This window comes from Vidua chalybeata, chromosome 17 (genome assembly GCF_026979565.1).
Source record: "Vidua chalybeata isolate OUT-0048 chromosome 17, bVidCha1 merged haplotype, whole genome shotgun sequence".
Lineage (NCBI taxonomy): Eukaryota > Metazoa > Chordata > Aves > Passeriformes > Viduidae > Vidua > Vidua chalybeata.
Window position 1 is genome coordinate 1,182,089 of NC_071546.1, and position 16,411 is coordinate 1,198,499.

The following is a 16,411-nucleotide window of genomic DNA, read 5'->3' on the forward strand; positions in this document are numbered from 1 at the left end:
AAGTACAAAGTATGAAGACAAGGAATTAATTGAAGCAAAAACGAAAGGATGACTTACTCAGACATACAGTGAACTCATTAGCACTTCACAAGACTTCTCTGTATGATACACCAGTCCAAAGGACTGTTCTTTTTACTTAGAAGTTAAATTACCCCACTGTATCCATGCAATTAGACAACCATCATGAGCACGGTTTAAATACTGACAACAACCCCTTGTAGGACTGAGCAATAAATCCTTTCCCTGTCCCATGTACATTCTTTAGCTCAGTTCACAATGCAAGTGCTCACATGTGGACAGGACAGTGTCACACAGGTAAGAGAGCTAGTGTCAGCCTGTCGAATTACAGCTGCAGACAATACCTATCTTCTGCAGATGAAGTTATAAATAAAATGTGCAGTTACAGAGAATTTATCATCCCCTACTATTAAATTAGGGGTTGTGCTCTCCTTTCCTGGCCAAGAGGGAGAATTTAAGTCAGTATCATTGCCTAGGTCATGCAGGAACTACAGGGGCAAAAGCAAGTGCTACAGAGAGCTTTGCCAATTAAAGGTAACAATTAATTACATGCTTCTTACATTTCAGTCAAGGCAGGACAGTTATGAGCAATTAATACTCTAGCCTCACTCCCAACTTGACCTTAAAATTACAGGCAGACAGATTTTACTCTCAACCTGCTCAAGTAAAATTTTATTTCCATTGAGGAGACATCCACAAAGCCATCAGCAAGAGCGTTAACTACTGAACTCTTCCACAAGCTGACTTAGGTCAAATAACATGCATTCATCTAAGTCACCTTCCTTTATTACTATGAAAGTTTAGAAGTCACACAAAAATTAAAAGAGAGGATTATACTATGACTGATCTTTGCTTAAGTCTTCTTGCTTGACTTCTTTTAGAAACTGGTTCTGTGAAAGGATCCTTACTCATTATAGAAAACTGAATGAACCCAGGTCAAAAGCATTAGTTACAGAGATGCTCCATTACTAACTGCTGTACAGATACTTACAAAAGGTTATTTCAAGTCACTACGATTGCTTTAACATTTTGTTTAATTCCCTACTGCATACAACACAACAAAATTCTGTAGCCTAGTGGCACTTATTTTACTTAACTTGGACTCATCAACTTTCAAGTATCTCTCCTGATTTAAGTATTTAGGGTAGAAACAACAGCCTGGGACCACAGAAACATCTCTGGTACCCAGATTTTCAGTCAGTAAAGGAGATAAAACAGTTTATCGAAACTGTACCTGTTTAGATTAACTAAATCCCAGAATGGCTACAGATTACCAACTGGTACAAAAATCCATTTTGCTGGCAATAAGCCGTATCTGAACACAGATCTGCTAGGAAGAACACCACAGTGTCTCCTAACCGTACGCATTACACAGGTACGACATGAGGCAGCTTTGGGTTTAATGAAAATATCCACCGTAATTTCTGTTATTTTAAAAGTGGTTTAAAGGGACAGAACGCAGCGCGATAAAGAAATGGCCTAGATCTAATGGGACAGAAAAGGAACAGAAGCCTCCAGCCGCCGGTACCGTCTACGGAAGCCTCCCCTTACCGTGCGGAACATCTGGCAGGGCAAGTACCTGCTCTGCGCGGGTTCCCCACTCCCGGCTCACGTACAGCCGCCGAGCCGAACACCCCCGGAATCCAGACCCGCCGGGCCCTGCACTTCCCGCTCCCCGCCGCACCCGGCCCGCCGGGCGCCGCTCCGGACCCGTCAAATCCTCGCCTCGGGCCCCGGCACAGCCCCCGCCCTGCGGCCCGTGCCCCGGCTCGGGCCCCGGTGCCGCCGCAAGGTCACTCGGCCGCCCCCGCCGGACGGGCCCGTGGCGCCTGCGTTCGGCCCGCACAGACTCACCTGCCCGCGCAGCTCCGCGTGCGCGGGCGGCGAGAGGGAGCCACGGACGGGGGAGCGGCCGGGGCCGGCCCGAGCCGCGGGCCTCAGCGCGCCGGGCCGCAGCGCGGCACGAGCGGCCCCGCTCGGCGCCCCGGGGCCGCAGGCGGGAGGCGCCGCCCGGCCCGGCCCTTTGTGCGCGGGGACGCGCCCGCCCGGCCTCCCTCCCCGCGTCTCCCCGCCGCGCCGCGGGCCCGCGGGGACCGGGCAGGCGGCCCGGCCTGCCCGGGCGCCGCCGCGCTCTTACCGAGGGATCTGTACGGGAAAAAGGGGTTAGAACGGAGCCACCCCGCCCGGGCCCGCGGTGCACCGAGCCCCGCGCACCGACCGCAGCCGCACAAAATGGCCGCCGCGATGCGGCGCCGCTGGGGGGCGGGGGCCGGGGAGCTCCGCCCCCTCCAGCCGGAGGGCGCGTGCAGGGGGCGGGGCCGGGCGTGGAGCCGGGCGGGGCGGCCCCGGCGAGGGAGCCTGCGGGGAGCGGCCCGGGGCGGGCGGTGCTGCCGGGGCGAGGCGAGCTCGGCCCGGGGCGGGCACAGCCACGGTGCCCTGCCGGGAGCGCGAGCGCTGGGGTGACACGACGGTGAAATAGTGGGGAGACTAGTTGGCCTGATCCCTTGAGGCGGATGTCGGGATGCGGGCGCTCCTGCGCACACTCGCCCGCGGCTGTCGCAGCCACCGCCGGCTAGGCTCGGTTCCCTCGACTGGTGCCGCATGTGCCGGGAGGCGGGTGGGCCTGAGTAGCGCCTATCCGAGGGGACGTCACTGTCCCTCAGCCGTGTTCACCCTCTGGTACAGCCAGAAAACTGGGTTCTCCTGTAGATAACAGAATTGCTCGGGGGTAAATTAATTTCGTGAAAAACAACTGTTCACTTTGAAAATCTAAAAGGTTTATTAAACCTTAACAAAAATACAACAAAAGGACTACATAAGGAAAAATTCGCAGCGCTGGGAACCACCCTCGTGGGTACCACATGGCGGGTTCATCTTCAGGATGGATGCTCAGTCTTTTATAACTCAGGGGGTTTGCATCAGCCAGCCCTGGCCCCTCCCACTGTCAGGCCACTCATCTTGGCCGTTTATCGGTGGAGATTGCTTTCTTGTAACTTGATTGCAGGTCAGCTGTTGCCATGCCGCACCCCCTGAGCAACAAGCTCTTCCATTGCCAGCTGCCCCATGGAAGGGGCACATGTGCTCGCCTTTCTACCTGTCCTGGACACCCCAGGCTGTCTGATGGCAACAATACAGAGTGGGGGGAAGGGGAACTATGGGGAGAACAGAGGACATCTAAACTACAATAACATAACTATACATCATTAAAGCTTTTCTTAATATTCACACAATAGTCATCCCTTAATTGCGAGAGCCAATCATCTCATTATCCATCTATAACAATTTCATTTTCTTGTTTTGATAGTTTTATGCTGGGTTAAAGCCCAAACCAGATTGACACGGAAGAACGAAAATCTATGTATGCTGGAATTCTTAATGTCAAATATTACAGTGTTTCATTGTGGGTGCATAAATTCCCCCTGGTTCAGGTAGGTTTCCTGGGATAATCCTTGAAATTCTGCTCAGAGGTCACAGAGCCACAGAGGGTTGCTGCCCATCAGGTTTTGTGATTGAAAGACTAACTGCTCTGGCCAAGGTGTCCACATAGCGCCAGGTGCTTTTGGGCTTCGGAGGAAGACACAATATGGCCCAAGTGCTTTTCCCTTCTGTCTTCCTCCTCCTCCAGCTGCGGGAACTGCTGTTGCTACACAAATCTGACTGCTTCTTTGACATCAGCCTCAGCCCAGTGCCACGAGCATCGCAGGACCCAGAGAGCACAAAGGATAGTTTAAAGCAGAGTGTCCCCATCACTGTACAGCAGTAGGTGCTAGTGCTTTTCTGACAGAGCCTGTGGACTGTGTGATGGGAATCTGTGGAAGCAGAGTGGCTTGTTAAAAGTACTGCAACAGGGAGAAAAAAAAAAAAGGTTGAAAATACAGTTTTCAGTTTGGATTTTTTAACCTGGAAATCTCAGAAGTGGTCTCATTGCAGGTGTCTAGAAGAGAAAAAAAATTGCAGAAAGAATTAAAATAGAAATCAAATGGAAAATAACCCTAAAGTTTTGAGCAAAATAGATTTTTTTTTTACCAAAACATCAGCATAGCGTTTGTATAATGGGGTTTTTGACAGAAATGTATTTCATTCTGGAGTTTCACCACTTAAAAGAAACCTACAGACTCTTATCACACCTGCCCTGAGAACCACTTCCTTCTCCTCCGAAGTAGGTCTTGCTAGATCCTGCTGGACTCCTTTGCTTTGCTGTTCCCACTGAGAGCACATGGCTTTTGGTAGTTCAGGGATGTGTCTTTGCCAATTTGTGACATTTCTCCTTTTTCGCTGTCCAGGTGTCCAGCTTCTCTATCTGATGTTAGTGTCCATGGTTAAAATGATCATGAGTGCTCAGACATTTGCCGTACTTGCCTGTTCTGGCTGGCCATGGAGCGGCCAGGGAACAGGGACTGTTCCAGGGAACAGGAACAGTGCTCCTCCACAGACACCTGGCTGGTCTCCACTGTTCTGATGCAGGTTGCAGACAGACCCTGCTTGGATCAGCTAGATAAATTTGGGTCCAGAGTTTCCCCACACATAGAGGAAAGTAGTAAATGTGGCCAAACTAAGCTTTGTGGCCCAGGAAGGAGCCTGAACTGGTGAGAACAGAGGCAGGCAGCACTGCTTTCCTCTGTCCCCTTTGTTCATCAGACCCTGCCAAGACTTTGGGCAGAGACCTCCTTGCTCCCACCCTTCCTGAGCTGCTGCAGTTCTGCACTTCAGTGAACTTCAGTGGATTTCTCTGCAGGGATGTCACCATGCCGGGAACATCACAGTCCACGCCAGTTGAATGTGGTGTGGGGCTCACAGCCCTTGTGGGAAAAGCAGAACCCAAACTGCATCTGGTGTGGCGATTCCTCCTATTCCTTCCTGTTGGTGAGGAAGCTTTGCTTGACAGAATGACACAACAGGGGAGGGGGGAAGGGGCCCATGGACAGGAGCTCTCACAGCTGGGTCACGCAGAGGGGGGGGTGGCCCACAGGGCTGTCCAAAGGGACCTCCAGGCGGGCCAACCTCTCCCCCCGGGATGTGGTGGGCAGTTTCCGTGTGACGCAATGTCAGCACGGTGATGTGACAATGCAGTGATGTCACATCACCATGATGTAACAATGCCCCATGGCTATATTTAGCCAGGAGACCAGCTACTGTGTCTCTGGAGCAAGAGTCAGAGTGGGATCACAACACCATGAGAGGTCTTGGCAAGAGCTATGGAGTACCATCTCACTGCTGGTGTCCTGTCGAAAGGCAGAGGCACTGCTGAGTGCATGGGGAATTAGGGGGGAGAGGACCACTGGGCCAATATAGAGGGCTCTGCTGGGGAGCCTGGGACACGGGGTGATACTCTAGGGCTTCGGGACTGCCATGCAGGAGGCAGACACCTGAGTGTCTGTGTATTCCCATCTCAGCCCCACAAGACCACACCTGGGAGAAGGAAATACCAGCAAAATGGACCCTGAACTGCTGAACCTCCCACTTGCAGTCAAGATCCCTGTGGCACCTGGATCCAAGCCTGTCTTCTGCAGGGGAAAGCTGGGTGAAAAGGTAAAGGAAATAGAAAGGGGTAGAAAATCTCTCCTCTTTCATAGAGTCCCCATCATGCAAAGACTTCCTTGCAGCCACCTGCTCTACAGCAGGAGCTGCAGCCCTTCAATTGGACAGGACTGGGCAGGGGAAGCTCCGGGCTCTCTGGAATACAGAGGAGAAAGCACTTGTCCATCTTCGCACTGGTTTCTGGCACTGTGCATGTGTGTGGCTGGGCCCCTGCCTTCAGCAGGCAGTGGTGTGTGTCCGGTGTGTGTCAGGGCAACTCATTCCTCCAGCTCATCCCACAATGTCAAGCCAGGCCCTGGGGCACCTATGAGGGAGATTCCAACCTTCTACTTGCCTTCTTGGCACCTTTGGAATGGCTTGGGCTTCCCTGCCTGGGGTATACACATGCTGTTGTCCTGCAGCTTGCGCTGCACCTTCCCAAGGTAGAGATTTTCTGGAGATGGAGGTAGCCAACACAGCCCTTGGGCCTGCCTAACCCAAGGAGACTGGTTTCATCCACTCTCCACTGGCTGCATTTGAACCTTTGAAGGTTAATTTGTGGATGGGTCTGCAGTTCTTCCTGGTGGCCTAAGATACCTATTTTCTGGTGGGGTTGCTGTTAGGTTTGTCTTTTCTCCCCTAACCTATCAGCCTGGCCCAGCCTGGCCCAGCCCAGCCTGTAGTCTGTCTGTGCCTACAGAAGGATGGAGAAGACCTTTACCTTTTCACAGGTACCATGTGGTACCTCTTTGCTGCACTCTCCTGCCTCCTTCATACTCTGGAAACTCTCTCTTACAGCTCCACTGTCCATTTCCTTATTTCACTCTGGATGATCCCTACTGCCACCACCTCAGCCCAGCATACAACTGCCTGCATGACCCCGTCCTTCGGGACTACCACAAGCGCAAGGATGTGCTGCAGTTGCTGAAGAAACAGGGCTTTGTCACCAGTGACAACAAGGTAGGTTTGGACATCAGGCTGATCAAGAACAGCCCTTGCTGCAGCCACCTGCTGCTGCCAGAGGACAGAGCTGTGCGCTGGTGTCCCTGGGAGCAGAAGCAGCACCAACATCGCCCTGGCAAGCCCCAGTCCTGCCCTTCTCAGCCTGCCCCATGCTGCCTCTTCAGCCCTGGCTGGGGGGACACCAGTGGTCCCAACACCAGGGTATGGGGGGAGGGCTTGGGGGCAGCTCCTCTCCCGCTGGGGTCAGGCTGTTTTGGGGAAGGCTGACAGCATGGCTTGACAGTTTTGGGGGGATTCTGCCCTCGTCCCTCCATAGGTGATTTGCACTGTGAAGGAGTTCAATGAGTACAGGCAGTACCTGACCAGGACCAAGCTGCAGTCAGAGCAATTCTTGAGGCAACAAGAGGTAGGCAAAGCGTGTTCAGGGGCACAGGACTGTGCAAGGCTGTGCTGCTGGGCTGGGTGCTGTGGTGAGGAAAGGACTCCACAGCTGGGAGCTGAGCCAGCTGAGCTGGGCACGGGCAGCAGGGCCATGTGCAGGCACACCCTGTGCTGAGGGAAGCCCTTCTCTCCTGCCCTCCTGGCCTGGCTGAAGCAGAGCGCCAGCCTGGGCCCGCAGGAATCCTCAGCACACAGGGGCTGAGTGCTTGTCCAGGCACCATGACCCACAACCTGGTGTCACCTTTCAGGAAGGGCTTCTGCCATCCTGGGCCCAATTAAAGCATGGCCCCAACCTGCCAGGAACTGCCAACACTTCCTGCCAGGGGAAGCGGCGGCTGCAGCCTCAAAAGCCTTCTAGCCTACCCAAGGGCCAAAAATCAGGGGGATGCAGAAAAGGGAGAGCAGCTTTGAACAAGGGCCAAACTTACTCCAGAGCTGAGCTGGGCCAGAAGGATGCCAGCACTGCTGCTGACTCCCAGAGGAAGCCAGATGGCACTATCAGTGGCCTGTTGAATGCTGTGTTTGAGCAACTAACTGCAGCAGAAGCCAAGAAGCTTGAAGAGCTGGTTGAGATTGTGGTATATAGAGTGTTGGAGAGGTTGAAGATTCCTGGGAATCAGCATGTCAGCTTTTTACAGAGGGCTGCTCAGGGAATCAGAGGAAGATTTTTTGGCTGCATGGGAGCAGAACTTTCGGATACTTCTCTAGATCACCATCAGAAAATGGAAGTGATGGCAAAAGAGCTTGTAGCAACAGTGTTGGAGATCTTGGGGGACCATCTGGCATCCAGCATATCCAAAGCTGCTGAGACAGGGGTGGCAGCCAAGTGGGAGGGGCTGCCTCTTTCTGGAAGAGGCACCCAAGCAGACAAATCCAAGGTCACTGCAGACAGAGCACTTTCACAGACTTCCCTTGACACACTCACCAGAGAAGTTGTTGAGAGTGTTCACTACACCTTGGAATCCTCTGTAACTTCTCAGTTTGAACAAGACACTGGCTGTGAGTACACCAAAATCCTGGAGCTTCCTGAGGGTAATGTCTCCAACAGACAAGTGCAGCCGTCCCAGACACTTCCAAAGCAGGGCATGGAAGCAGGACAAGGATTCCCCAGAGCATCTGAACAGCAGAGCCTGAAAGCAATGTTACCTGCCCCTGCAAAAGGGACTGGGTGTCCCAAAACCACGGAACCTGAGGATTGTGCAATGGTGAAGGAGAATTTGGAAAGAAAAATGAAAAGGTCAACAGCCTTAGCCAACACTTTGGATATAAGGACCATGTCAAATCGGATTGCTGACTCAGTACTAGAGCAGATCAGTGAATCTGGGCCTGCACCAGCCCCTGACAAGAATTTTCAAGGACCTGTTGCAAACCCACCCACATCCCAAGGTGGAATGGAGAGCCGTGCCGCTGAGGACACTCTCCCTGCCATGGACCCATAGCCTTCCCAACAGCCCATCCCTCCAGCCCAGGCCAGAGCACAGCACAGAGCAGAGCGCCCAAAGCTCATCTTACACAAGTGAGGTGTGTGACTGGAGAGCTGAAGAGCCCTCAGACAGCAAACACAGACCACATCCTTGTGGTGGCAATAAAGAGTTTATTTCCAAGGCCTTGTTTGTGCTTTCTTCAAGTTAGACCATACTGTCTCTGGGCATTTTACCTAGTGTAACTGTCCTGTCTTCCATTCTTCAGCCTCTGTCATGCTGAGACCAAATTTTATAGGGAATTTGAGGTAGGGAGGCAAGAAGTAGCCAGCATGTTTGTCTTGTTTAGCAAGCTTTGCTGTTGAGCAAGTGGAAGGATCAGTTTGGATCTTTTCTGCTTTCTCTGTGAAGGAGTTCAGGTGTCACCTGTAAAGTCTTTATTTATACTCAGCACGAGCAGAGTTGTGCACTCCACAGGACTCACTGTCCTGTGAGTGAAGGAGAAGGAGCTGACAGCAGGACAGGTGAGCAGGAACTGAGCTGGGAGGGCACTTTCCTATCCAGCACAGGACAGGCCAATGGTAAATGTGAGCAAAGCAGGGACAGGGACACAGATGAGCACTGGAAAATCCTACAGTGATGAGGCAGGTCAGGGGAGGAAGTCAGTGCATGGGCTTGGACCAGGACCTCCATCATCACAGAAATGGCTGACCCAGCTCATGCAGGGGTCCAAGGGCAAAGGTCTGCAATTAGGCAACATTCCTGAGAAAGAGGGAGGAAGTTCCCAGTGAGGTGTCCTTCAGCTACTTCCCCTCAAGGGCCTGGCTGTAGCGGTGCTATTGAGGAGCTGGCCCCAAGCTTAGCAGCTCTGCTTCCGAAACTGCCCAAGCTGGCTCACAGCCCCTCATCCCAGCTGAGACAATCACACTTGTGGCAGGGCAATGCACCCGAGGAGCAGCCCCAGAGAGTGGTCATCAAGGCCTCCATGCCTGGTTGGAGCAATTCCCTGCCTGAGACCCTCTACTCCTCTCTGCCTGGCCAATCTGAGGCCTGCATGGCAGTGGGAAGGAGGGGGGTCTGTGCCAACAGGATATTCTCCTGTCTCTAGACCTCTGCCAGAGCCCTCAGCTGCCTCAACACAGCCCCCATGGGGGCCCTGCAGTCTGCACAGCTGCTGCAGCATCCTGCTCTGGGCCAGGAGGGTTACAGATTCATCTGGACAGAGTCTCCACCCTCCACACCAATTTGCAGCAGGCCAGGGATGAGCTTTGTGTCCAGCTCTCCCCACTGTGCTTCACACTGCTTGTACTTGTTTTTGTCAGAGTGCTGCTGGAGGTCCCACGGGTCTAGCTGACCTCCAGGCTGCTCCCAAGGTGCACACAAGGATGGGAGCTGAGTGGGGTCACCAAGTCAGTGTGCCATCATCACAGTAGGATTCCACATCTGGGTACTTTCTACTATGGGACAGTTTCTCACCGCTTCTTTGTTGACCAGAGCACCCTATTCCAGAGACTGGGAACTGGCTACACATCTCCAGGGACGGGTGCCCACCCAGGGATGGGTGCCCACCCTCATCCTGTGCCCTTGGCCAAAGCAAGCACAGCCCCATCCAGGGAGTGGCTGGGAGGGACACAAAGACAAGCAGACATTTCTACATCACTGCACCCAGACATCCTGATTTAGCTGGGAGAAAGGGGAAGGCTGTAGATTCTTCACCTCCTCATTCTTTCCAGGGCTGTCCACTTGCAGATGAGGCTCTACAGGCCTTTTTGTGGTCCCTGGGGTTATAGGGTCTGACTGACATGTCCTGAGAGCGAGAAGGTAACACCCACCAGGGGACACCCTAGCCCAGTATTTGGGGACTGTTTGCAGTTACAGTGCCCTTGTCTTCCCCAGCAGGCACCAAGGCCATGGTGTTTCAGGGAAGCCTGTTTCATGGCAGCTGAGGCAATCCAGCAGCTCACTGAAAAGGAAGGGCCCCACTCCCTCCTCTACTCCATACGCTCTACATCCCTCACGGACCACCTGGTCTCCTGCCTCACTTGTGATCTGAACAAAAGACCAGACATGGCACAGATGGGATGGAAGAAATGTGTCTGTAAGCAGAAATGAACTGACATAACCCACTAGTTCTCCTTTGGCAGAAGCTGCAGCCTTTAGGAGCCGCCTTGACCTTCTCAACACCTTCATGGCTTCAGGCCTTGATTCCTGCCAGCATCCAGCCCTGACAGCAGAGGTCAGACAGTCCTCCAGTCCTCAGACACAAGCTCCCTTTATGGTACCAGTAAACACTAAGCACTTCAGACAAAATGGATAGTTGATGTGGTAGCTAGTGTTTTCATGTTTTATATGTTCATGTTTTATATGGTTTTACAATTGCTTAGTTATTTAATGTTAGTCAGTTCAGTTGGTTCGTTCCGTGTACCCCTATTTCTGTCCCTCACAGTTGGTTTCTCCCAAGTTGTTTACCCCAAGGTTTCCCGCCACTTGTCTGTCCCTCCACCTGCCAATCTCCCCGCTCCTCCCCTGTTGTCCATATATAGCTATGTCAATCCAAGTTGTACAACCCACCTCCCTTGTCAGTCTTCATCCCCCCACCCAGTTTTTTGGGAATATTCCCTGCCCCATACCCCACAGATGATTTGTCCCCGAGATCTTGTCCCTCCCTTGTTTGTTCCCCATTGGTTGCCGTAAACCCTCCACTCCTCCCCAAGTTTTCCCCCATTGGTTGTTCCCAGACCACTCCTGCACACGCCTACCCCCTTTATGAATTGTTGTAGAATAATGTTCAAATTGGCACTTGTCCCTGACTCCCGTCAGGAATAAAGTTTCCTTGGCTTATCATACAAGTGTCCTCTCCCTCGTTTCTTTGTTTCGGGATCCTCATCTCTCAGTCAGGCAGCTTTACCCACGCAGCTGCCCACACCACTGCCAGCTGCTCTCATCTGAGACTCTGGAGTGGCCACTCTCGTGGCTCTCCCAGGCCACTAAAAGAGACCTGCTAGCCGGCGCTGTCCCGTCTCTGTGGACGTAGCCTGAGAGTGACAGTTCAGTTCACATGGTGAGACACAGGAAGGTCGAGGCAGAGGCTGGGGCAGGAGATGCAGGTTCAAATCCTTGTGACCTGGACAGAGTCCTCAGCTGGTGTCCCCTGCTTTGGAAGGAATACTCAAGCTGATGAGTGACTCCATATGTCCCAAAAGCTTTCCTGCATGGCTACCTGTAAGCACTCAACTCTGGACAGGTCCCTATGTGGTCCACCTCACTCAGAACACCCATGCTCCTTCCTGTTCCCTCGTCATGGGATAAGGAACACCTGAGCTGATTTCCCCAGCCCACTGCACTCACAACCAGTTCTTGCCACCATTCACCATGGCTGACAAATGGTGTAGGACAACAGGAGCTCTAAAAGCAGCAACCTCAGCAGCTAATTCATCTTATCTCATTTTTGGTGGGTGTCCCGCAGATAGTCCATGGGTGTACCAGAGCCAGAGCCCTGCTCCAACACAGCCCTGGCTTGGCACTGTCTCCATGGGCTGGTTCTGCTCAATCTGCCAGTGCTGTGCTGTATCCACATCAAACCAGCACTAGGGCAGAATCAGGACAGGGAGCCTCCCATCTCTGCCTCCTGCCAGTGCTGCAGAGCTCCCAAAGCAGACCTGCCCATTTCTCTGGTCTCTGCCTTCCCACAGGGCTGATTTGTCGCTGTCGAGCAGGACGGGAACAGAGAACTCCAGATCAGAAGGCAAAGAAAATGAGCTCTGATTTATTTCAAATGTACCGCTCTATATATAGAGAACATCGAGAAGACTAATTTCATTGGTCTTAGAGTAAAAACATGTCACACCATTGGTGTGCAGTGAATGACGCACAGTGGCAGAGCATATCTATAAACAATGTGAATAACAAGATAGATTAGAGAATTATTTACATTCTTTCTCAGCTGTTTCCCAGGCTCTTGCCTGGTTAGAAAACCTTTCTCTTTCTCTCTGACTGAGCTGAGAATATCCACACTGATTTAGTGCAGAGCTCTATGTAAGGATTGGACTAAAAACCTACATGAGAATTATGCTAAAAACTGGCCTCTTGTTACCCAGGAGCTTTGAGGAGCTGGCAGAACGTCTGTGCATCTCTGGTTTGAGAAAAAAAACATGGAGTATCTCTGGTGGATAAGGGCAGGGAGACCCTTCACATTTTCAAGGGGAGGAAAGACAGTGGGGAGCTTCTCTACCAGGAGCGGTGGCCTTGTGGTTGCCCTGTCCTGTAAAACATCAAGCAGCTGCCAAAGCAAAGCCCTTTCTCCATCTCAAGCTGAACCTACAGACAGGTCCAAAATCCACCTGTGATCCCCAACATCTGCCCAGCCTTTTCAGGAGCTGAGGTGGAACATGGGCGACAGACATGAGGGCATGGTGTCTATCAGCTGCCATGAGCAGAATTGCTTTTACCATTTCTGTTCGCAGGCATAGCAAAAAGTTCTTGTAAGGCTTTGTGAAAAGGAGACTCAAATCAGCCATAAATCCAACAGCACAAGCAAGAGCACCCAGCACTTCAGGAGTGCTGGCCCCATTGGAACACATCACTCTCTCACAACCAGAAGCAGGTAATGGACAAGCCACTGGTGCCTCCTCTCAAGGAGCTGTGTCTCAGCTGCCCTCTCGCACTGGGTCCAACTGCACTGCTCGCGGAAGCCCAGAACAAACCACAAGCTTGTTCCAAAACCAGCTGCTGCTCTGGCCATCAGTTCTTTAACTGATCCAGGTGTCAGGCCATGGTGACTGCAGGAGTGAGCCTGAGTCTTGGAGCCTGAGCTGAAGCATTTGGTTTGTGGCCTTTCCTGATTTGGCAAAAATCAGCTCATTTCACAGAAAAGCTTTGGGGAACACTCAGCAACTGGGCTGCAGACATCCCCCTAGGAAAGGGATGTGTGAAGTTACAAAGTTCCTGGTCTTCCTTCTGTGCTCTGTTGTCCTACAGCCCACCTACAATGCTTCTGCCAGCCAGACTGGTGGGAAGACTCAGTGGCATGGCCAGCATATGTGATCCTAAACTGCTGGTGTGACAGAGCAGCCCTCACTGGCTTTGTCTGAAGTGCAGCAGCTTTCCTAGTCTGACAGGACAGTGACCACCCCCAGAGAACCCGCAACACGACCCAGAGCCTGGGCTCATTCCTGTGTGGCTGAAGTAGCGCAGCCGGCACCTGTCCTACAGCTCCATGACACTGTGCAACCAACACCAGTCTTGAGCACCAACAGACCGCTTCCAGTGGTTCCTTGGACTACCAGTGAGGAAAGATGTGAGAATGCTCCAGTCTGAACATAAAAATGTCCCTATCAGGTCAGCGTAACGGCCCAATTAATTACATCTCCATCAGCAGAGACCCTGCAGGGGGCCATGCAGAGGATGCCTGTGGACCTCCTACAGTCCACCTGCAGCACTCCCAGCTGCTGGAGGAGGGACACAAGCAGAATATCCCTCTTACCCTCCAACTGCCCATAAACTTCTCTCATACCTTTATGACCCTGAAAGGCTCCAGAAGATATGTGTAAAGCAGTATTGTCTTTTACCTGTTTCAACCCATTCTCTTCCTAGATTCATTAAGCATCCTCTGGTAGCTGCCTGAGAATTAAGAACAACAGAACCAACCCAAAGCATGGTTTCCAAGTGCTTACTTCATGCCGATTCTCAAATCTTACTCAAGAGCACTGACATTCAGGCTGAAATGTGCAGCCCCACGCAGATGTAATCATGCTGCAGAAATTCACAAAAAAGACAATTCACAAAAGATACAGCCATAAGATTGTATTTATTACTATTAGAACAGAGGAAAAGCTACTGATTGGTATTTACAAATCTGTTGGCAAAGACAATAATATCCAGTGTCTTTTATGAGCATGTTTTCCCACTCTTGCCAGAATCATTCACTTTTATTAGCAGCAAATGCCTATGGTTTGATTTACTGCCACTGGCTGAGTGCAAGAAGTAACATGGATCACCACTGCAGTGGCTGCAGGCAAAGCCTGACATAGACACAGGCACCTGCAGCCTGAAGAGGAGGGCAGGTCCCACATGGCTGCTCCAGCCCTTGGCAGGGAACAGGACAGCCTGAGCCTTTTCAGCGATTCAAGTCTCAGGACAGCATGTCAGAGCTGGTAACCTCTGCCCGTATCTACACTTCTGGGGCAGTAGCTCCACATCTGAAGAATAAGTTGTTCAGCACTGCAGAAGGACAGAGCAAGCTGAGCGGCATCAAAGCATGGAGATGGGTGTGTATGTGAAACAGATGCTGGCACATTTCGTGGGCATGCTTGACAAAACTAATCTTGACAAGGGAGCAAGATTTCCTGGCCCACAGAATCATCTGGTATGAGGAACCTTTATTCAGCTGGGCAGAAACTGAATTCCTGCTCTGGAGTTCATTCAAACTCACCTGAACAGAGGCTCTGGGAACCCTCTCAGAAAGACTCTGCAGATGGCACCTCACACCCACGCTGGTAATGATTCAGGCATCAGCTCTAAACCTCACTGTCGGCAGGGCTCAGCTCCCCACTGCAGTCTGGAGAGGATGATCCCAGGTCCCCAGTGAAAAGGGAGGGGGATACAGAAACACAAAGGCAACCTTGTGTGATACTGGCAGACTTAGCAATGCATCAGTAATCCCAAAACACACTTTTTTGTGGCAGACCTGCCTCCAGCAAGGAAAACACCTCAAAGGAAGAGCATAGATACCACAGTTGACTAGAGGCAGTACCAGCATTTCTCAAGCACACAGTACTGCTGCTGCTCTGCCTGGAAGGCCGTACCTGAGCACAGGAGTACTTCTGACTGTTGGGGGCTTTCTTAAACCTGGGCTGAGCCAGAAGGGTGGGTCAAACTGGTATTTAGTTCCTGGCAGTGTGGTCTGGGAAGGATGTGGTATTAGGAAGGGGGGTGCAAGGAGCTGGAGCTGTGAAGGCTGTTCTGAGCATGGGCTCAGGTGCTCCTCAGCAAAGCTGGGGTCAGCTCATGCTGTCTGTAGCAAAGAGGACCTGCAAGACCACTGGGGTCACTGCTCTAGAAGATATGTCCCTCATTAAGAGGATGCCAAAGTAGTTGTTTACCTGTTTGTTGTCAGGTGTGTGGCTTTCCTGTTGTGCCCAGCACCATGGTGTGGGTGGGTACTCAGCACAGGACTGGTCTCACATGCTGCTGCATAGCTCTACAGTTCTTGAACCTCCACACCTTCACAGCCCTCTACCAACAGCATTGTGGGATGTTGGAACAACCCTGACACCTCCAGCCAACAGTCTTGCAGAGGTGAACAAGGCTGTCCCCATAGTAGTAGGATTATTCCTGATGAGACAGCATCTTCCCTAGGACCAGATCATGCCACAGCACAGGAGTGTTGTTCTCCTATCTCAAGCCAACTCTGCCTCTAGAAGGGAAATGGAGAGTCTCACTGCCCTATTTAGCAGTTCCTCTCACATGTCACAGCCCTTTCACTGAGCACCCAATCTTGTGGCTCTCAGGAAGAGGATTGCGCCTCTCTGACACACACTGAAAGGCCAGGAACTGCTAAACCTGACCTGGTATGGCCAGGGATTTCCTGGTGCTGACAGAACCAAGCCTTCCAGAAAGGTCCAGTCCCTGTGATCATATATTGGGAGATGCTGAAGGGCTAACCCAGGGTGTGACATCAGCAAGGACAATGGAAGAAACCTACGTGGAGAGGAGAAGACTCAATCTAGCAACTCCTCAGAGCAATGTTGTGCACTGTGGGGCCAGTGGCTCAAACCAGCCCTTTGATGAAGCTCGTGTCCAAGTGTACTATCAGCATGCGGAGAAAAGACATTTCTTTGCGTGTGTTCTCAAAGATAACGCGAGGGTCGTCAGACTGGCAGCGCAGGCAGTTGGGGGCCATCACCATGGCCAGGTTATTCACATCCATCTTTGTTCTGCTCACATTTAATGGCTGAGCAAAGATCTGCAGATAGCAAGAACACATTCAGATGGAGCAGTGGAAAAGGGCAAGGAAGTCCAAACATACGGCCCAAGAAAACGTGCAAGGAGAG

General features: G+C 52.0%; 3 protein-coding genes and 1 long non-coding RNA gene across 16 annotated transcripts in view; 1 reads left to right on the forward strand and 3 right to left on the reverse strand.

Annotated features, from left to right (window-relative positions):
• PHF20 (PHD finger protein 20) overlaps nucleotides 1-2,242 on the reverse strand; it is a 75,287-nt gene extending 73,045 nt beyond the window's left edge. For 10 of the 11 annotated variants that reach the window (XR_008433845.1, XM_053958400.1, XM_053958408.1 and 7 more), the window contains exon 1: nucleotides 2,156-2,242. The gene's annotated coding sequence lies outside the window, so the exon portion shown is untranslated. The remainder of the gene's footprint in view (nucleotides 1-2,155) is intronic. The other variant, XM_053958401.1, reaches the window with a different exon arrangement.
• Nucleotides 2,243-3,371: 1,129 nt separating this feature from the next.
• Nucleotides 3,372-5,133, reverse strand: LOC128796594 (uncharacterized). 3 transcript variants are annotated; one of them, XR_008433848.1, is made up of 3 exons: nucleotides 4,131-5,133; nucleotides 3,919-3,952; nucleotides 3,372-3,827 (listed from the first exon to the last, which is right to left on the reverse strand). It is a non-coding gene; the product is annotated as an uncharacterized LOC128796594 (long non-coding RNA). The 3 variants fall into 3 exon arrangements; XR_008433847.1 differs by having other exon boundaries at nucleotides 3,372-3,952; nucleotides 4,146-5,133; XR_008433849.1 differs by having other exon boundaries at nucleotides 3,372-3,952.
• Nucleotides 5,134-5,144: 11 nt separating this feature from the next.
• On the forward strand, nucleotides 5,145-8,543 carry LOC128796592 (uncharacterized). Its single transcript, XM_053958410.1, has 5 exons — nucleotides 5,145-5,198; nucleotides 5,412-5,547; nucleotides 6,334-6,495; nucleotides 6,815-6,904; nucleotides 7,188-8,543. The coding sequence occupies exons 2-5, from the start codon at nucleotides 5,452-5,454 to the stop codon at nucleotides 8,376-8,378; spliced, it is 1,539 nt and encodes a 512-aa protein (XP_053814385.1). The 5' UTR covers nucleotides 5,145-5,198; nucleotides 5,412-5,451; the 3' UTR covers nucleotides 8,379-8,543.
• Nucleotides 8,544-14,147: 5,604 nt separating this feature from the next.
• Nucleotides 14,148-16,411, reverse strand: part of LOC128796608 (rho GTPase-activating protein 39-like) — a 54,617-nt gene continuing 52,353 nt past the window's right edge. Inside the window, exon 10 of the mRNA XM_053958439.1 lies at nucleotides 14,148-16,323. Within this exon, the coding sequence (XP_053814414.1) occupies nucleotides 16,129-16,323 (195 nt within the window). The 3' untranslated portion in view covers nucleotides 14,148-16,128. The remainder of the gene's footprint in view (nucleotides 16,324-16,411) is intronic.